This window comes from Carassius carassius, chromosome 3 (assembly GCF_963082965.1).
Source record: "Carassius carassius chromosome 3, fCarCar2.1, whole genome shotgun sequence".
NCBI classification, from domain to species: Eukaryota; Metazoa; Chordata; class Actinopteri; order Cypriniformes; family Cyprinidae; genus Carassius; species Carassius carassius.
The window spans coordinates 5,167,209-5,187,598 of record NC_081757.1 but is presented as its reverse complement, the minus strand read 5'-3'; the positions used below and the strand labels follow the sequence as shown (position 1 = coordinate 5,187,598).

At 37.0% G+C, this 20,390-nt stretch overlaps 1 protein-coding gene across 1 annotated transcript in view; it reads left to right on the top strand.

Annotated features, from left to right (window-relative positions):
- Window positions 1-8,524: 8,524 nt before the first annotated feature.
- The window catches only part of cd248a (CD248 molecule, endosialin a), a 140,158-nt gene continuing 128,292 nt past the window's right edge, over window positions 8,525-20,390 (top strand). The window contains exon 1 of the mRNA XM_059526132.1: window positions 8,525-11,687. Within this exon, the coding sequence (XP_059382115.1) occupies window positions 8,728-10,854 (2,127 nt within the window). The 5' untranslated portion in view covers window positions 8,525-8,727 and the 3' untranslated portion in view covers window positions 10,855-11,687. The remainder of the gene's footprint in view (window positions 11,688-20,390) is intronic.

Below are 20,390 nucleotides of genomic sequence, written 5' to 3'. Positions count from 1 at the left end.
CCAGCTCTGAATTAAGATTCAGTGTTTTGGCTCTACTGCTATTCTGAATGCAGCGATGGAAACCCCCTCTCTGGCGGCGATTAATGGCGTAAGTGTTTGTGCGATCACATATAACGAGTTGTTAGTGAGGCTCATTGCTATCAGCTTCATTAAAAGTAATGATGTATAGAAATGATAGCATGGGAAAATCCATTTTCCCACTCCCATGCTGCTAAACACTGACCTCAAGAACAGAAATACATGAGAAACACATTTAAGAATGTTTGTGTCTGAGTAAATTATATAAAAGTTGCGTTGATTAAAACGTTTTAGGAGTTTAATACTGCACGTGTTTTACAGTAAGTCATTTTTCTGACTTAATGATGATTCGTGGATTTAATAGGTACATTTTATTGTATTTAATAAAATGGCATTAATTAAATAAGCAATTACACTGTTTGACAAACTATATTTACTTTGTTTGAAGATGGATTCCATCACTTAACCAAGACTTTAGGTTAAATCTAAGATGCTTAATATATATTAGTGCTGTCAAATGATAATTCGCGATTAATTGCATCCAAAATAAGTTTTTGTTTACATAAAATATGTCTGTATATTGTGTATATTTATTATATAATTATAAATACAAACATATGCATATATATATATTTAGGAAAAACATGTTTTATATATACTGTATATATATATATATATGTAAATATTTTAAATATATATATATTGTATGTGTGTGTATTTACATATACATAATAAATATATACAGTACACATACATATATTATGTAAACAATTTATCTATCTATCTATCTGTCTGTCTGTCTGTCTATCTATCTGTCTTAAATAAATATATTTATATATAATCGTATATGGTATGGTATAAAATGTATGTGAAAAGAGTACCTATGAATTCCTTTGAATGCCTATGAGATCAGGCTGAATAAACACTCAAAAACATAAATCGCAAAATGTGTTACAGTATGTATCACTTAACATGTTTGCTTCTTGCACAATTCAAAATATAGCTTTCCAGCACTGTGAACCTGAATACCGCTCTTGACTCTTGAGTCAATACACCCATTATGTTACACAGTTAGAGTGGAGGGGGTTGTTTCTGGGCCTCAATCTGGGTCTATTTTCCTGCTCTGGATAGTAAGAGCCGTGGCCCTGAGGGGTGTAGGGGAGGGTACACAAATACTCTGACATTTCACTCACCCCAGTGTTAATCAGGCTTTCTCCTCACTCTGTAACCAAGGCCAGATTGTAGTTGGTGGACTTAGAACAGCTTCATGCATCAAAGCCACTCTGCTTTAGCTTCTTCGTGTGTGTTCTGTTGAGCTAGGACTCGTAGACTCATGGTCTTTTAACTGTGGCACCAGAGTCTTTTTTCCTGCCTTAAAAGACTGATTTCCCAGACATGCATTAAAGGTCCCGTTTTTCGTGCTTTTTTGAAGCTTTGATTGTATTTACAATGTGCAATATAACGTGTTCATGTTTCGCGTGTAAAAAAAACAGTATTTTTCACACAATTCACTTATCTGTATACCGCTGTTTTCACTGTCATAAAAACGGGCTGATGACTTCCTTGTTCTATAAAGTCCCTCCTTCAGAAATACGCAACGAGTTCTGATTGTGCCAGCGGTTCCTGTGTTGTGATTCGACAGCAGCTGAGCGCACGCTGCCCTCCTGGAAACGCGATTGGGCTAGTTTTGGACTAGTTTTGAGAAGCAAGTGGGCAGGATTTGTTTTGAAAACCTGGCAATCCTGATCTGAACGCACGTGCTGGAGATGTACTTGTAATCATAAAACGCCTTTACTGACGAGATGCGCATGAAAATCGCATTCGATTTTTTTGCACAGCCCTACCATCTAGTTAACAAAGCTAAACAGCGTTTCCCTTTGTGTAATAAGTTACAGAAACTGTTAAACGCACCAACTTAAATAATAAAATACACTTACCGGTTGTGGTCCATAAACAACGTCTTCTCCAGACAAAGAGGGAACTGCTCCATCTTTCAAGAATTATCTTTGTGTGAATCCGGCATTAAAACTGATTGAGATTGAGGAAGCTGTCCTCAGCAAAATGTGCTGCACATAGTTTTACATGTGGATTATAATTTTCAGGAACCCAGTTAAACATAAATTGTAACCATTAATCTCCAAGTACAGCGTCCCTGGGAAGCCCAAACAAAGGTGATTGGACTCCGAGATGAAAATAACAGCGTTTCGACGACATGGCGTCAAACCCAAACGCAGCACTTCCTCTTCTCCGTCGGAGCGCAACAAGACCACGCCCTCTTTTTTGTGAATTCATGTGGGCGAAGGTTAGCCAAAAAACTGTTTTAGTGACGTCATTCCTGCAGGAACTAGAGGGATGTAGTCCAAATGGGTCATTCGTTGTAGGCGAATTCTGTTAAATAAAATATCTCGCTTGGCATTGAACTTTGAGCTTTAGTATTTTACAGATATTATTTATACTCTAACAGCAACATTACACACTAACCAAAGTTTAAAACATGGGATCACGAAGAACGGGACCTTTAAAGGGCACTCTTGTCTACAGTTTACTATATATGAAAATCAGATCTTTTCTTCCATATTGTGACATACATCTGATTTTAACAGATTATACAAAATGAAAAAAGTAAGGTGGGGACTTGGTTCAGTGTATTGTATGTCATTTGGATTTTGAGATGTAGGTGTTTCACTCAAAATGGAGGCAAATATACATGAATTTGCAAGGTTGGATTTAAGCAGACTAATGCTGCCTTCATGTGCTATCTGAATTATTGTAAATACGAGTTTCCTAATTGAAAAATAGATATGAATGGCTTCTTAAGGTTCAAGATTTTTTATAATCAAGTTTCCAAATTCGGCAGGCCATACTGTTGAAATATGAAGGAGGGGAGAAACGTAGCTGTAGTACAGTAAGGTTTTATTTATTTTTTTCCATAACATCTACATTGCTTTCTCTTGCTGTTTCAGTCATGTATATTTATGTATATAAATAAGCAGTTGATTCATATTGTATGTATTGAACAAAGTGAAAATAGCATTTATTTGACTGAAATGTAAAAATCTTGAGCAAGCTGAATATTTAGATTGCACGGTAAATTTTTATGTTGCTACCAATGAATGGCTAAATTTTGTCCGAAACCAGTTGGATTATTGGCTAAATATTTTTTGGCTGTAACCAGATTTCCTCAGAGAATGCAATCACAAATGGGCCATCTTTTATGAGTCATGTTCTTTCTGACCACAAGATATGCACAGATTAATTGTTTACGATATGACATGTAACATGCCTTTAGAAAATAGATAGGGTGAATTTTTATTTCATGCTGACTTTAACAGTAGTAGGCCAGCTGGGTTTAATGTTGTGGATATCTGCCCAAACATAAACTGCTTTTTGGCCAGAGTAATATTTTCTGGTGAAATAATTCTTCCAAGTATTTAGTATTGGATGAGAACCCACTGTAAGCCTAATGTTTTGGCTTTCTTGAAACATACCTTAAAAATGATAGAGGTGTTATAATTCCCATTTAGATACAAGTTGATATCAGTAAGGAGGACAGTGTTTATGTTTGTTGTTCCTCTCTAGTATTGGGATCGAGTCAACTTTTTCTTCTGAATCAAAAGATCTCCAGATACTGTAAAACTTAAACACAGACTTTTCGCACAGGACCTGAACATGATGTATGTGATCCACATACATGTGTGTGTGTATGTGGAAGTAATTCCTGATCCAGAAACTTTGGATTTGAGACTTAATCATGGTTCAGAGAGTGGGCTTTCCATAAGTGCTGTCAAAAACTGAGTTATGAATTTTAAAAATGTCAAACAGAGCCACAGACTATACATCCTGCACCAAGATCCATGTTTCCAAACACAGCTGCAAATGTTGATCAGTAAGGTCATTGTAACATACAACACAATCGTTTCACTCTGTTTTTGTGGAATGCTGTCTTTACGACTATGGAAGGATTAGTGTTTAGAGTTTGTAGTACTGTCTGTATGGAGCTTCCATTTGCATCAGAATATTAAATAACATTACGTCTGCTTTTACATTGTTCTTCTGCCAAGTACATTACCACTGACAACAGCACGAGAGCATATACTGTTGCAAGATTGAAACATGAAGACATCAATGTCTGTTGCTCGTATAACATCTCATCATCTTCCTTAGTCGTAATCACTTCTCTAATTCATGCAATTATCACATACAAGAATTAGGAAAACTGTTTACAGAGAAACTAGTGGGTGACCAGATTCAGTTTCTGCATGATATCAAGGGTTGGTAGAAGCAGCATGAGATCTGAAAACAATATTAAGACGAGGGATCTTGAGAGTGGAAAAGAGTAAATGTGATTTACAGGTGGTGGGTGGATGGGTCCAGGAAAAAATAAATGCAAATACATGAATAAAAAATTAAATTAGATAAAAACCCTGAGGATCTTCTGCGCTGTCCTGCAGATTTGACCTCTGTTTCACCTTAGTGTACCTTGGATATGGAGTTGTGAGATGAAGGTTATTTACATCAGCACTTATGGTGGGATGAAAAAATAGCACAAGTCATGTAAGGTGTAATATGTGTCCTTTTCCTAGAAATCTTCAGGTTGGAAATGGTAAATGGACTGCATTTATATAGCGCTTTCAACAGACCCATGGCCATCCAAAGCGCTTTACAAGTTGCCTCACATTCACCCATTCACTCACTCACTCATTCATTCATACACCGACGGCGGTGTCAGCCATTCAAGGCACCATCCAGCTCGTCGGGAGCAGCAGGTTAGATGTCTTCCTCAAGGACACCTCGACACTTGGTCAGGTGGAGCTGGGGATTGAACCACCAACCTTCCGGTTTGTAGACAACCTACATGAACTACTGAGCCACTGCCGCCCCCCTATTATTATCTGTACTTCCCAGGCCTGTACATCATTGAAATCTCATTACAAAAGCTTCTTGGAACTGTTTTCTTTTGATTCATGTTTCATTTGGCTAAGATTGTCAGACAAGTGTAGCTATTATATGGACCCAGCATTGCATTTTTAACATTAAGTGTTTCCATGGAAATGATGAATATGTTCTTGTAGAAAATCTGTAGAATAGATTTGCCCAAGCTCTTATGATTGTTAAAAGTATGTGTGTGTACTGCCATTAAGTTTGGCATTGTGTATGTGTATCATTGTGCGTGTGGACTGAAAAAAAAAACTGTTACAGATCACTTAACCTTTAGACACAACTGTTATGATGTGATATTTGCTTTTAATGATCACCCCAGCAGGAGTCAAGGTTTGCTTGGTTTAAGGTTGTGTCAAGTTTTATGATACTTTTACCAAAATAAAAGATGAGAGAAGTAAACTCTCAAAAAAAATTGTTTCGTTTAGAGAAATCCAGCCATTTCCTCCTCAGGCTGCTCCTGTTTAACCCCCCACAGAAAGTTATCCCCATTATGACCATATACAGACTGAGACCCCATCTCAGTCTTTCCTCCTCTGTTTTCTTAACAAAACTAGACCTGCTTTTGTTCCTTACGGGTGTGGACACTTTAACCTCTAGCATAGCTAGATTTGTTATTGTTCTGGTGTGCAGTGATTGTTGATGTTGCTGTGTTTTCACAGGCATCTGATGGACTTCAGGTAATTAGATTTTTCTTTTTTATGATGCAGTCATCAGGTATGAACAATGTTGTTGGGTAAGTTACTCTAAAAAAGAAATTGATTACTAGTTACTAATTACATCTTCCACAGTGTAATTAGATTACTGTACAAATTAATCTCTCCAGAAAGTTTTTCTTAATTAATAGCTAATAAATTGAGTAATTAATTACTAGTTAAGTGATTTAAGTAATTAATTAATGAAATACTAGTTAATTACTAATTACTTTCTAAAACATATATCAACCTCAACAAGTTGATGATACAAGGATAGACCTGAAACGGTTATTTTAATTCTTTCAAGTAACTACATAACTTATCAAACAAGTATTAACTATGACTTTTTGCCTAATTATTGCTTATTAATATATGTTATATATGTTCCTGTGGCTCAGTGGTAGAGTATTGCTTTAGCAGCGCAAAAGGTTGTGGGTTTGATTCCCAGGGAACACACAATATGATTTAAAAAAAAAATGTATATCCTGAATGCACTGTAAGTTGCTTTGGATAAAAGCATCTGCTAAATACATAAATGTATTAATACTTAGTAAAGTAGTTGTTAAAGAGCAGGTCGTATGGTTTTTCCAAAAATATCTCTTTTGCAGTTTGTAAGGTAGCCATCCTTCAATGTAAACAGTCTGCAAAGTTGTTAATCAAAAAAGTGAATAATAAATAAAGATATTGTCTCTCTCTCAAAAAAAAAAAAATAGTCGCCTTAGAATCGCCTTGACGAGTCATTATATTTTTAAATCTTCTGCCTGTTATCAGTATACGTCACTGGGTAACACATTAGAATAATCTCTGCCTGCCCACGAAATACAAACTGAGTCATTCTACAAAGGACTGCTTCTCTAATCTTGCCTTTTATCTTTTTTTATTGGCTTCTAATCTTCTTTATTTGGCCCAACAAGCTCTCCGAACCACAAGAGCAGGTGTTATGTGTTTGTTATGTGTAACATTTTCAACTGAGTGCTTAAAATGTCTAAAGCACGATATTACTGTTTTACTGAAATAGTTCTGATAATTCGCTGTGAACCCACTATTTCCTAAGAATGTGTCGATTAAAGTAGACTGTAGTTTTTTCTAATTAATTTGTTTAATAATAAACAATGTAGTGTAGCACACAGACTTTATATTCATTTTGAAAGTGCTGGTTATGTGGTTATAGGATTAATGCAGGGAGTAAAAGACCCAGTAGAGAGAGAGAGTTAGTTAGGCTGGTACACATATGATACAGCTGCTCTGCATTATAATTAAAGGTTAAGACATGGAGCGTCTTTTGTCTGTCGTTCTTCAGACATTACAATAGACATATTTTGGTTTTCAAACTGTATTGTTTCATCGTTACCACTCGGCTAACACGTCCACCATTATTATTTTGTTAAGTGTTTATAGTTTAGAAACTAAACTTTAGCTATGGGCACGATTCACTTGCATAAGTGTTAAACAAAATGTTTTTATGTCATTATTTTAAAAACTGATTGGAGCACTATAGTATTGTTTTATGAAAAGTGCATGCTAGGGTTGCCAGGTTGTCACAACAAAACCCGCCCAATTGCTACACAAAACTAGCCCAGTCGTGTTTTAAGGGTGCTCCCCCTTTAAAAATCACATTCTGGGGTGTAAAATGCATGATTTCACTCAGGGTTCCCCTGGTAAATTTGCATTCCAGTACCTAAATATGACATTATCGGGGTCGCTACTACCAGCAGCATAAAAAAAAAAACAGGCTTGGCCAGCTGACCAATCAAAGCAGAATAGTCTTATGGAAGGTAGATGTTTACAGACATTTCGCTCAGAACTGAATCGAACTGTTTTGAAATCATGGATAAATTAATCTATGTATAAATGTATATTATGGGGAAATTACAGTGTTTTCTGAACTTAGATGCATTTAAACCTTTTGTAGGGGACTCCAACACAATATATGGACACTTTAAAAAAAAAAAAACATATGACCTGCTCTTTAAGTTTAAGAATTGGGTGGGATTAAGGATTTAGAATATAGTCTTGCAGAATAAGATATTAATATGTGATTTTTAAGTAATAATAAACAGCCAATATCCAAGTAGTGATAATTCAAAAAAATAAAGTGTTACAGTACACTTATTAACTCACCAACTACACACTGCCAACTTGGAAGCACCCTTTTGGTCAACTAAACAATTTGTGTGTAATTCATTCATTAAAAAGAATGTGTGAGTAGAATTAAGTAACATATTTTGATATTAACATTTTTGTTTTTATGTTTTTATCTTTCATTTTAATAGGCCAGTTTTTAGAGAAGTGGGGAACATTTGAAAAATGTCCATATTCAGACCTGCTTAACAACATAATAGCTTTTACATGTCGTGATAACAAACATTAACCACAGTGCCACAGCTCAAATTGATCCTGACCAAATGAGCCCCCCCCCCCCCCACCCAAATAACAATATTAAAAAGAGGAAAGATAAGAAAATTGCTTGAATATAAAGTGCTGACAGACGTAAGTGGGACTGTTACAGCAGACACAGCCTTTGTTTAATTTTGTTCTAGTTTTTTTACATGGTGAAAAAATAAGCATTACAGTTTGTTATAAGTTATCCGGGATTCAGAGGGGGTCGTGGGGTAGGGGCAGAGTCCCAAATCATTTCCATACACACTTATGAGAAACATACGTTACATTCTGGTGAAGAGGAACTGAGACTGCTGCACTTCCCCACCAGTCCCCCAAAAATACACACACACACATTGGATCTGCCTGTGCCAAAAACATCTTTTTTTTCAACCCCCCTTTTCTTCAGTCACTCCTACCTTTCTTCCATCTCTTCAACCCTCCCTCTCCTTCTCTCTCTCTCTCGCTTGCTGGAACGTCAAGGGTTAGATTGTAAGTACTCAGCTGAGGCACAGATCACCACTGGACAGGACAGAGTGAGGAGGGTGGAGAGAGAGGAAAAGAAGGGAAAAGTTTAATACAGGTACAAGAAGAAGAAGAATGGGCAACTAGGGCATTAAACTGTATTTTAGCATCCTGAAAGCCACCTAAAAAAAAGGGAAAGTAAGTAAAATAGAAAATAGACTAGGTGTGAAGTATGAGCTGTACAGTTCTTTGTGTTATTCTGCTGCCCTCACTACTGTGCCTCTACGGGGTGCAGACTCAGGACTTGAGAGAACGGGATGCACTCTGTAGAGAGGATGGGTGCTTTGTACTCCATTTTCAGCGTAAGACCTTCCTGGAGGCCTGGCGGAGCTGCAAGGAATACGGAGGGAACCTGGCCACCATCAGGCATCCAAAGGAAGCAGCAATAGTGAAGGAGTTCTTCTTGAATGTGGAACTGAAACAACACCACAGAGGCAAGGCAAATATTTGGATTGGCCTTCAGAGACAACCCCGACAATGTTCACCCACCAGACCCCTGCGTGGCTTCTCTTGGGTCACTGGAGATCAGGACACCCAGTACACCAACTGGCTACAAGAGGACACGGCCAGTACCTGCTCATCCCCACGATGTGTGGTGTTGCCTTACAGCACAGCGGCCCATGAGCAAGGGCTTAATCTTAAATGGAAGGACGGACCATGTTCGATTTCAATGGATGGCTACCTGTGCAGGTACAACTTCCAAGGCATGTGTACAGCTATTGTTAGCGAGGGAGGTGGGAATACACTGTACAGTACCCCTTTTAACCTGCTGAGTACCCTCTTAACACATATCCCATATGGATCAGTAGCAGCTGTACCTTGTCCTGCTAAAGATGACCAGTCAGTTCTGTGCACACAAAAGGAAGATGGAACTGTTGGATGGAACAGGGATCCACCTTTTTGCTCTGATATGCCTAAGACAAGCTGGTGTGATAAAGACAAAGGAGGTTGCCATCACTTATGCATTGAGAATGACTCACACTACTATTGTGACTGCAATGATGGCTATCTCCTGGCTGAGGATGGGGTAAGTTGCTTTCTGTCTGACCCTTGCAATGGGGATCCATGTGAGTTCGAGTGCTTGCATGTGATGGATGGCTACCGCTGTGCTTGTCCTGATGGCTACATGCTGGCTCCTGATGAACGGGGCTGTGTAGATGTCGATGAATGCCTACAGAGTCCCTGTGAGCATATCTGTGTAAATGCTCCTGGAACCTTTGAGTGTCGCTGCCGGGATGGCTACCGACAAGATGAAGAAGGTGCCTGTGAAGATGTGGATGAGTGTTTGGACAACCCGTGTGAGCATGCATGTGAGAACACATTGGGCTCCCATATTTGCCACTGTCATCTTGGTTATGCCCCATTACAAGAGGACCAGAGTCAATGTCATGATATTGACGAATGTCAAATTGAAGGAACATGTGAACAGATGTGCATCAATTATGATGGAGGCTTTGAGTGCTACTGTGAAGAAGGTTATACTCTTCAATCTGACCAATATTCCTGCAGACCCATTGGGGAGGACATGGAGACTCCCTCAGCCACAGTCTCCAACCCATGGGAACCAGAGGATCCTGCATACCCATGGCAACCTCCACCTGATTGGCAGACTGAGCTGCCCAATTTGGAGACGGTTCCGACAGACCTGATTTCGACATCTGAAGAGGAACCTGAAACCACTACACCAACTGAAAGCTCCCCTGAGGTCATTGATGTTAATGCTGACCTTAATCAAGAACTACCAGTTCATAATGCTTTTTTTCCACCAGCAATTCTGACACCCACTCCAGACTATTATGAGGATGAGAGCACCACAGTTCCCACAGTCCTCCCTTCCTCCACAGCTTCAGGCGGTGCTTTGAATTGGCTCTGGTTCAGCTCAACCCAAACAAAGCCTGAGTCACAGAAAACTGCAAAGAACCCTTTCGACCTTTTTGGAGAATATGAGTCTTATGAACAAGACCATGATAATACTGACATGTATGGTGATGAATCAACCACCTTTGGTCCAGGGCAACAAACTTCCACCCCGGTCCCAATGCATTCACGAGGAACAGAAAAGGTCATTATTAATAATGACTACAGCAGTAACCAGGGCAAAGGAACCAGCTGGTTGCTAATCGGATTGCTAGTGCCACTTTGTATCTTCATTGTGGTGATGGTGGTCCTGGGCATTATCTATTGTACTCGCTACACAGTTAAACCACAGAACAAGAACACCAGTGATTGCTATCACTGGATTGCTGGTGACACAACAGCTACTGACGTATCTGGTAGCATAACTAAATCCCATGTTTAAGCAACTAGGACTGTGAGAGGACAGTGTGAAATATGTAAATAAACTTTGTTTTGTAACTTCACAGTAGCAAGAGTTTCAAGAGGAACTTGATAAATTGAGGGTATCACCTCCTTTCCCTTTGACATTCTTTAATCCATGATTATTTATGGATGTTTATGTGGACAATCTGCTAAGTGAGAAATGGGAGGTGGGGGGCAAGAAGGAATGACTCTAAAACCACTGAGCGTCATCATTCTCTGCTGTCATCAAGAGGCAATTAAAGTTCTTCTACTGTTGGTCACACTGATCTTTTAATTTGCTAAACAGTTGCTCAACAATCACATTGCAACTAAGAGAGCATACTTAATAGATGAGGATACTTGGTTGAGTAGTGTGGGTTATTTATTTTTAATTTTGAAGGAACTTTCCCTCTGAATAGCTGTCATTCAAGAAAGTCATGTCTTAAGAGATTTGTTCTGTAAGAAGCCATAATTTGAAGATTTTTATACCCTGTTGTGAATACAGTCTGATCCAGACAATAAAAAAAAGACTTTCAATCATATTTGTTAAATATTGTTTTAACTAAACTGTGCCTAACAATTCTTGTAACGAGAAGATTTGAAAACGCTTTTTAAGCATTGTGTGTTTAATGACTGTTATGAAATCAGTCCTTTAGAGGTTAGCATGCATGTGGACAGCCTGGTCATTATGCCACACTGTGAGAGTGAAGTTATTCATCATTCAAAAATATTAGGAAATGTCAAAACAAGCAGACAGACAATCATGTACAAATGGCTTTCCTTGATTGTTTGCAGTATTATGTTTTGATATTCTTAAGGATATATGAAGATAAGGTACAGATAAACTTGTTTAAACCACAAACCACCAAACTACTACTTGATTTCCTTAAAAAAAACTGTTAAAAACTGTAAACTGTTAAAGTGCTCAATAAGGTTTTAAGATTTGTGTCTTCATTGTTTGAGACATGCAAAATTTATCTATGGCTAATGCATTAATGAAAAGTCAATAGGAATGTTGTGGTTTAATGTGTAGAATTTGCAGTTTTTTAAGGCTAAGAGTAAGGATGTAAGGATTTGCTCAGATCTATAAAAGTAACTGTGCCTCCATCTTATTCTTAATGTGTCCTTTCAACATTTCTCATCTCCTCATTGCTTTCTTTTCTCCCTTGTTCCACATGGATACTGAGGAATTTTCTGTGATTGCCGGTGGTACTATGAAAGTACAGAACACATGTTCTGTACTCAGTACCAGCTGATTATCCAATCAGATCAATCTGGCCAGACATCATACAGCTCCTTACTGTCATGCAGTGTTGTGGATAATTGGCATGCTCAGCCTTAACACCATCACAGAAAAAGCACTCTCGTTTAATCACTTGACAACTGACAGCTTCCTGCATGGTTTGCTGTTGTGGTTACAGCTCTGTGTGACATGTCTTTAGATTCATCTTTGGGTGGTCATATGCACTATCGTTCATAAGTTTAGGGGCAGTAAACAGTAAATAATAGTGAATAAATACTATTCAGTATGCATGCTTTAAATTGATCATAAACAGTAAAGACTTCAACATTGTTACCAAATTTAGCAAAAAATAAATAAATCAAGTTCTTTTGAACTTTCTATTCATCAAAGATTAAATGCATTGTGGTTTCCACAAAAATGTTAAGCAGCACTGCTTAACTGTTTTCAACATTGAAATAATAAGAATAATGATAGAAAATGATAATAAGTTTCCTTAGCACAAAAACAGTATATTAGCTTGGTTTCTGAAGGATCATGTGACACTGAAGACTGTGGTAATAATAATTTCATTTTTTAAATGAGATAGTATTTAAATAAATGCAGCCTTGATGAACAGCAGTGTATACAGTTACAGTGACTCTAAAAGACTCAAAATTACATTGCAGTAGGTGTCTGCTAAGAACTGATGCTGGATTTATTTATTTGTTTTTAGTAAAACTGGCACATTTTTGCTATTACTTTTGACCAAGTGGTCTTAAAGTGTCATTACAGATCAATTAGAAAGTGTCTAAATACTAAATAATAAAAGTGTCTCATATACCCTGTGTTTCGGGGGCCAAATGTCCCCACAAGGATAATAATAGCAGTAAATTTTGGTCTTGTGGGGACATTTTTTGGTCCCTATAAAATACAACATTATGAATCATACAGAATAATCTTCTTGAAAATCTAAAATAGTAGAACAGTTTGTGGGAGAGGTAGGGTAAGAGTATAGAAAATACAGTTTATACAGTATACATCATTACGACTATGGAGAGTCCCAATAAAACATGGAAACTCTGTCTGTGTGTGCACTCAAAAAAATTACTCTTTACACTTACTTAAGTCAATTATGGACAGTGGTTCCACACAACCAAATTGTGTTTTGATAACATTAATGGAATTTGTTGAATCTATGCAAACTCCTTGTGTTGTGACAACACAACTGAATGAGGTAGAATCTATGTGAAATAGTAATGTCCAACCAAATCAATTTATTCACTTTGCTTCAACTTAAACCGGTTAAGTTAACTGAACATGTTTTGGTTTATTACAATCTAGCCAATTTTGTTTCACTCTATCAACATAAGGAGGTTTGTTTCAAATTACTCATTTCAATTATGGACAGTGGTTCCGCACAATTAGTTCTAGTTACTTTAACTAAATATTTTCTATTTAAAGTTACTCACTTCAACAAAGCATTTTTTGTGTGATTTGTCTTGTAATGAGTCAAAAGACAAGATGTCACAAATGATCAAAGTGTATTTGTTAAACAAGCAATAAATAATTACACACAGTTACAGTAAATACAGTTTAAACTTCTGCTGGACTGTCTTCAATGACTGCAGCTTCAAATAGATTCCCACGAGTCTTCTTGATCACCTCCTGATTGCTGCCAACGTCTGTATCCTAGAAGTATTTAAAAGGATGGAGAACTCAAATTCTTGTGTATTAACTTTAACAAATCATTTATTAACCTTGAACTCACCATATACTCCATACTGCTAGGGTCTTCATTTGGATACTTCAATTTCATTAGTCTGAAGATGAAAACAACAAAATTTAGCCTTTGTTTTTTTTCCCCTAAAATTACATGAAAAAAAAAGTCAGTCATTCATCTCCTTATGGGAAATACAGGCAAGCAGAAAATGGTACACACATCTGGACCCTGCACGGTAAGCAACAGAACTGGAATGTTCCCAGACCCAGAAACATAGTAAAGACATTAGTAAAACAGTCATGTGACATTAGTGGTTCAACCATAATTTTACAAAGCTACAAGAATACTTTTTTGTGCAAACAAAACCAAAACAGCGACTTTATTCAACAATTCTCCAAATCGCATCTTCCACCATTATCAACAGCACGTAAATAATTCATGCGCATGGTGCTGCTGACCTAGAACACGCATGCGCTGAGCCTTGATTATACGCAGAAGAAAGCAATGTTCATGCCTCTTGTTACTCTCCATAATGGCGGCATATGTGATTTGGAGAATTGTTGAATAAAATCGCTATTTTTGTTTTCTTTACACAAAAACGTATTCTTGTAGCTTTGTAAAAGTGTGGTTGAAGCATTGATGTCACATGAACTGTTTTACTGAAGTCCTTACTATGACTCTGGGAACATTTCAATTGCATTGCAGCCTTTATGGAGGTTCAGAAATCTCTCGCATTTTCATAAAAAGATTAGGGATGCACCGATTGACCCGCCATCAATCGGAAACCGGACGGTTTTTGCTTAAAATACGCGATTGGTAATCGGCCGGTCTTTGGCCTTTTTTCCGGCCGATTTTTCCGGAAGTGCGTCCGCGTGCTCAGACTACATCTACATGAGGGTGAGTAATTAATAGGGCTGTCCCTTTTGTGAAAAAAATCATTTTCGATTTTTAAGACATAAGTGTTCATTGAATCGATTTTAAAATCGATTTTGCATGTCAAAAAAAAAAAGGACGTTTCCTTTTTCAACGTCAAATAACAGACGAACGTAAAGAGAGTGCTGGAAACGCACAAGGCAGCAATATTTCTTATTTATTGGCATGAAGTTTCGTGCAGAATAACAAACAGCAAAAAATAAATGCGCAGAGGGGACGGCTGCCATGACAAAAGAAAAACATCAGTGCAGGCTTCAACTTTAAATGGACTTGAGAACAGGCCATGTGTCCAGAGCAGAGCGTTTTTTATTCACTATATGTCCAGCTGTTGAGAAGACGCACTCCGCATCGATGTCCCAGGGACACTAAGGTACAGCTGCGCAATTCTCCACCACAGAAGCCGGTCACTGTCAGCTTGCTATATCATAACTCAGAATCTCCTGTAACTAGAAGCGCGAATGAGGCGAATTCGCGTCTACCACGCCGCGAGACCTCCAGACGCTCTATTCGCGTTTGGTGTGAATGCAGCATAAGAGGACGCTTTCGACGTCACTGGGTCTTATAGGCGCGTAAAATTGCTGGTATTTTTTGTCTAGCTTTCGCAACGCATACTGCACTTTCGGAATTCATTTTCTTTTTCTGCTTGTTTGTGAGTTTTGTTACATCTATATTTTTAATTGTTTAATTATTTTTAAATGAATATTGTACATATTTGATTAAAATCGATTCCCTATTTTCATTTTCGAAACTTTTTTTGATTGGTCCGATCGATTGTGCAATCGATTTTCGAACTAAAAGTGACAGCCCTAGTAATTAATGACATGTTTATTTTTGGGTGACCTAGCCAGTTAAACACACCTGAACCAGCTAATCAAGGTTCTTGGGAATTTTAAAACAATAAAGTATTACTAGAAGTTCCAGGCAGGTGAGTTAGAGCTAAACTCCACAGAACACTGGCTTTCCTAGAGCATCAAAATGAATTGTTTTTGGGAGGCAAATGCATTCATAATCTGTCAGTTTATAGTAATACCACATATTTTGTATTTATTGTATAAATAAAACTAATCTTAATCTATCTGTCTTTTTTGTCAATTTCCAGTGGCCAGTGAGAGAATAATGTTTTAATACAAGGTTGTGTTGAGTGCAGTTGTTCTTACCTGTGTAGTGGGCACCAAGAGGGTTTCAGTATTTGTCCAAGCACTCTTCTTCAGTATGCAAACATCTTCATAAGTTCTGTAGTGCGGACCCAGTTTGGCAAAGACTGTTGATTCTAATGGGCCTATGGTAATTCTGTATGTCTCAAATTCTGCACAAATCTGTAAACACATGAAGTGCAATGTGTTACAAAAAAAAAAAAACGGTTTAACAGCAAAAACCAATTCAATTATCAAAATATTAAGTGATTTATTTGTGTGAGTGATGAATAGTGTCATGTTTACCATTCCAAAAGGGAGGACCTGATTACATATCTGGAGCATTTGTATAATGTGAATAGCTCAGAGTAGTGTCCGGTTTAAAGTCATTGTATGACCACACCGCCATGTTCATAAACAAATCTTCAAATACTTTCACTGTGCTGAGCCAGGGCTCTCCAAACTCGGTCACATTACATGGTTAGACATTTATTTATTATTTAGCTTTTTGCAATAAGTTAAAATATACATATTCTAACAAATAAAGGGAATTACTTCCGCTTTTGAAAGTCATTATGTATTACTAGTTTACAATTAATTTATACAAATAAATATATTTTGCACACAAAATGAGAAAAGAGAGAAACTCCTATTCGCCGTTTGATTAGCTATAGGAGGAAGTAGCTGAATGACAAATCATTCTGCCTCTTAACATCTCTTATTGTAAGCCATATGTATAATAAAAGTAAAGGTAAGTGATAGGACGTTTTATTTTTGGATAAACATTTTACTAATAAATACAATCTCTCTTAAAATACCTTATTGGGTTATGATATTTAAAACAGTTTAGTTTGATCTAGCGCAGAACTAAAACTTTAATGAAATATTTCCCACAATTATAAAAATAAATGTATGATTAGCTAGCTCCACACTGGAGAGCTGCTTTATAACAGGAAATCAAGTTATAATTCTAGCGACACTGACTCTGTATTTTCATGTTTAATATTGAAAAGCTATCTATTGCATAAGGACTGTTATACAAATAAACGTGACTGGAGATTTCTTTACTGGAGTGCCTGGAGAACCTCAGAGTTCGTGCAAACATCCACATCGCTGTAATCAAATATGTTCTTAAGAGCTGCTTTTACATCGCGGTCAGTTTTTGTTGTGTTTATGCAGTTATTGAGAGCAAGGCGTGCAGTATATATTTACATATTCATCCAAGGTTCGGATCGGCTCGGTTTGCTCAAACTGAAGTGCTATCTTCTTCTTTTGAATTGAATCAGGAGAGTGTATAACAATCTTGTGCTACAGCGCCACACTGGTCAAACTGCATTATTGGAGGGTTTCACATTAGGCATACGAGATCAAACAACTAACGTTACTCAAAAACATTTGCCGACTATTTTTTTTTTTATCGTCGACGTTGTCGATAATGTCGACTAATTGTTTCAGTGTATATATATATATATATATATAACTTACTCAAGTCAATACCTTACAGAGAGTCGTGCGCTTTCACATCTCCCAACCGCTCAAAATCATCTATTACTGGTGCAGTAAACCGGTTACACAATACTAGACTGCAAAACAAAAGCACCCCAAAACAGAAACTCTAAGAGAAATTAAAGACTTTGACTTAACACAAGAAAAACTTTAGATTTTCTTAACTGACTGGTACCTCTTGCTCTCCTTCGCACCGTCATCAAATATATATATATATATATATATATATATATATATATATATATATATATATATATATATATATATATATATATATATATATATATATATATATAACTTATATAAAAAAGCATTATGGCTAAATGTCAAAATCTGATACGCATAGTTGTATTCATGCAAATTAAGAAAGCATATTATATTATTTCTTGGGAACAGTTAATACAAAACTAATTATAGCGACTGTTATAAATCATTATGCTTTCTTAAAGGCATTTCACTAATTCTTCAAATAATCACTTTAAATATTCTAATCAACCTTCCATTATAATTACTAATGTAAGTTTAACAATTGCTCACAGTAATGAGTTTTATTTCAAAGGCTTCCTGATTGTTTGTGTTTGCTTTGTGCCCTCTGGCACTTTTACATTAAGCACAGTGATAAGCAGCTGGGTAAAGATTTCTTCAAAGGAAAATGTTGGAGTATATCATTGGCCTCTCCTCATTCCACATTCCACAGATGTCTCTTTTAAATTCAGCAGTGCATTAGCAGAGGGAATGGACCCATTTATGTTATGTTTTCCAAAGAGTTTTAGGCATCACTGGTTTAGCTGTGTGTCTGCGTGTGTTTGATTGCATGCATAACCAGTCTTATGCTCTCCTGCCTTTCCCGATAAACAACCTGTCGGCTGTATTAATTAAGGAAGAATTATTATTGGAACATCGTTCCTGCATTCCACGCAACCTATAGGATCCTAAGTCAATTTATGCTTCGTTTCCAGCACCTATGGAGGCTGATATGGCTCATTAAAAACACCCCATGATTTCAGTCTGACATTCCATATCCTGTCAGACATGGAATATTGACAGATGTGTTCGGCATACTTAGTGTATTGGGACAGAGAGTACCAAAGTATTATTTATTTAATTTTCTAAGTATAGAGAAACCTAACAATATTTGTCACCTAGAAGTAACCCAGATTCCAGTACTACCATGTATTAGAAGTTTAAAATCTTCCGGAAGAAAATATTCATGAATGTGTTTTATGTTGAGCTGTTTTCCTCATTTCCAGTATTTATTGATTTATTTCCGAATGTTCAGTTCAGCTGTAGGACTTTCTGTAAACTTGCTGGCAGTTTGAATGAGTCATGTACAGGCGACTCTTGGCTATGCTGTATGTGGCCAAAACATCAAATTGTAGCATGCATCCTTAACTCGCTTGGCTGATTGCTCTAATGTTTGTACTATGGTCAGTCATGTGTGAAAATGCTGTGTGTCAGAAATTTGAGGAGTCCAAGTGTGAAGAGAAAGACGTATCTGGTAGCCAGGGAATCTAAGAGAAGATCCAGAGAAGTATGGAAAGATGAGTTCTGGGAATTTTGAATTGTGCACTTCCGGAGCCAGGCTGAATATCTCTGCACTACACCACATACGCCTCAAACTTTTCATATATTAGGTTAGAATATTTGTTTTACTGCATTCAGTAAATAATTCAGAAAGAAAATACATTTTAGCAGATAATTCCTTAACCAAAGGACTTTTAACATCATGTATTGTGTATGTGAGTGAGTACAGTAAATGCAGCTATAAAGGGACTGCAAAAATGAGACGTGGCTCTCTGTGAATGTTTATGATCTGTGCACCAAGAAATGTGTGATAAGACTTCGCACCTATTTCTCAGCAATATACATTGAGTGGCAATTTTATCAGGAACGTTTGATTGTGAGCAGCCCACTTTAGCTTCATATTTTTGTTCCGGAAACATGGCATTCATATGTGTTTTTCTGTATACCAATATTGTATCTGTCATTGTCTAACTGACTAAAACAGCTACTACTGAACATCTCTGCAAGATCTACATATTGCAAATTTAGCAAATAGCAAATTTTCTATTTATACTGTATGTTTTCATTTACAAGCAAGCCTAATGCCTTTTAAAATGGCCACTGGGTGTATGTTGAATGTTTGTCAGTTTTCATGTGTGTATGTGTGCACTATCCATTGATGACTTCCTACAGAGTTTATATTGCCCTGTAGATGTTGGATTTTCATCAGTCGACTTCATAATCTGCTCTCAAGTGAATCTTTTTTTGAATCTCCCAAAAAGGCAGATCATGTTTCTGATGTAAAATACATAATTCAGTTGCATCCTTCATGCCCAAAACAACAGTCAATTGTAGAATGTCTGAAACATTACATGCTCTTCCAGTTTTCTTTGCAGAACAAAGCAGATCAGACAAAATGCAGTCATGTCCTATTTTTCAAAAGCTCTTGGATTACTCGCAAAGATCATGAAATTCCATTTCAATAGTGCTTTGATCCAACACGAGCATCACTTTCTCTTGCCAAATCACTCCAGTGAGAGCTGCCTTTCTCAAAGCTTTTTTGTTTTCAGGAAAGTCAACCAACACCCCAATCCTGTTTCTTGTTCTGTTTTGGCTTCTTAAAGTACTTATAACACCTCGTGATATCTTGTGTTTATGGGACAGAGGGATTAAAATCTGCAGTTAGATTTTTTGAAGATATGGTTCACACCATTCAAGGTCTATCTGTTTTCACAAGCTGCTGAGCAGATGTTCAGATCATGGGCTTTCCCAGGCTAGTCCTTTGATCTGTCAATCAACTGTAAAATCAGCCTTATTTTCCATGGCGCATTGTAGCAACAGCAATTTCACTATAATAGACATTGCTGTATTTTCTGTAATGTGGTAAAATCAATATTAAATCTGCAGTCCGTAGGTTTTGCCTCTTTGTTGCCAATCACCGCACTGGTGTGGATGTTTACTGTACTTTGCAATCACAGATTCTAGTCTATAACTTGAAATATATGTCCAAAATAAGAATT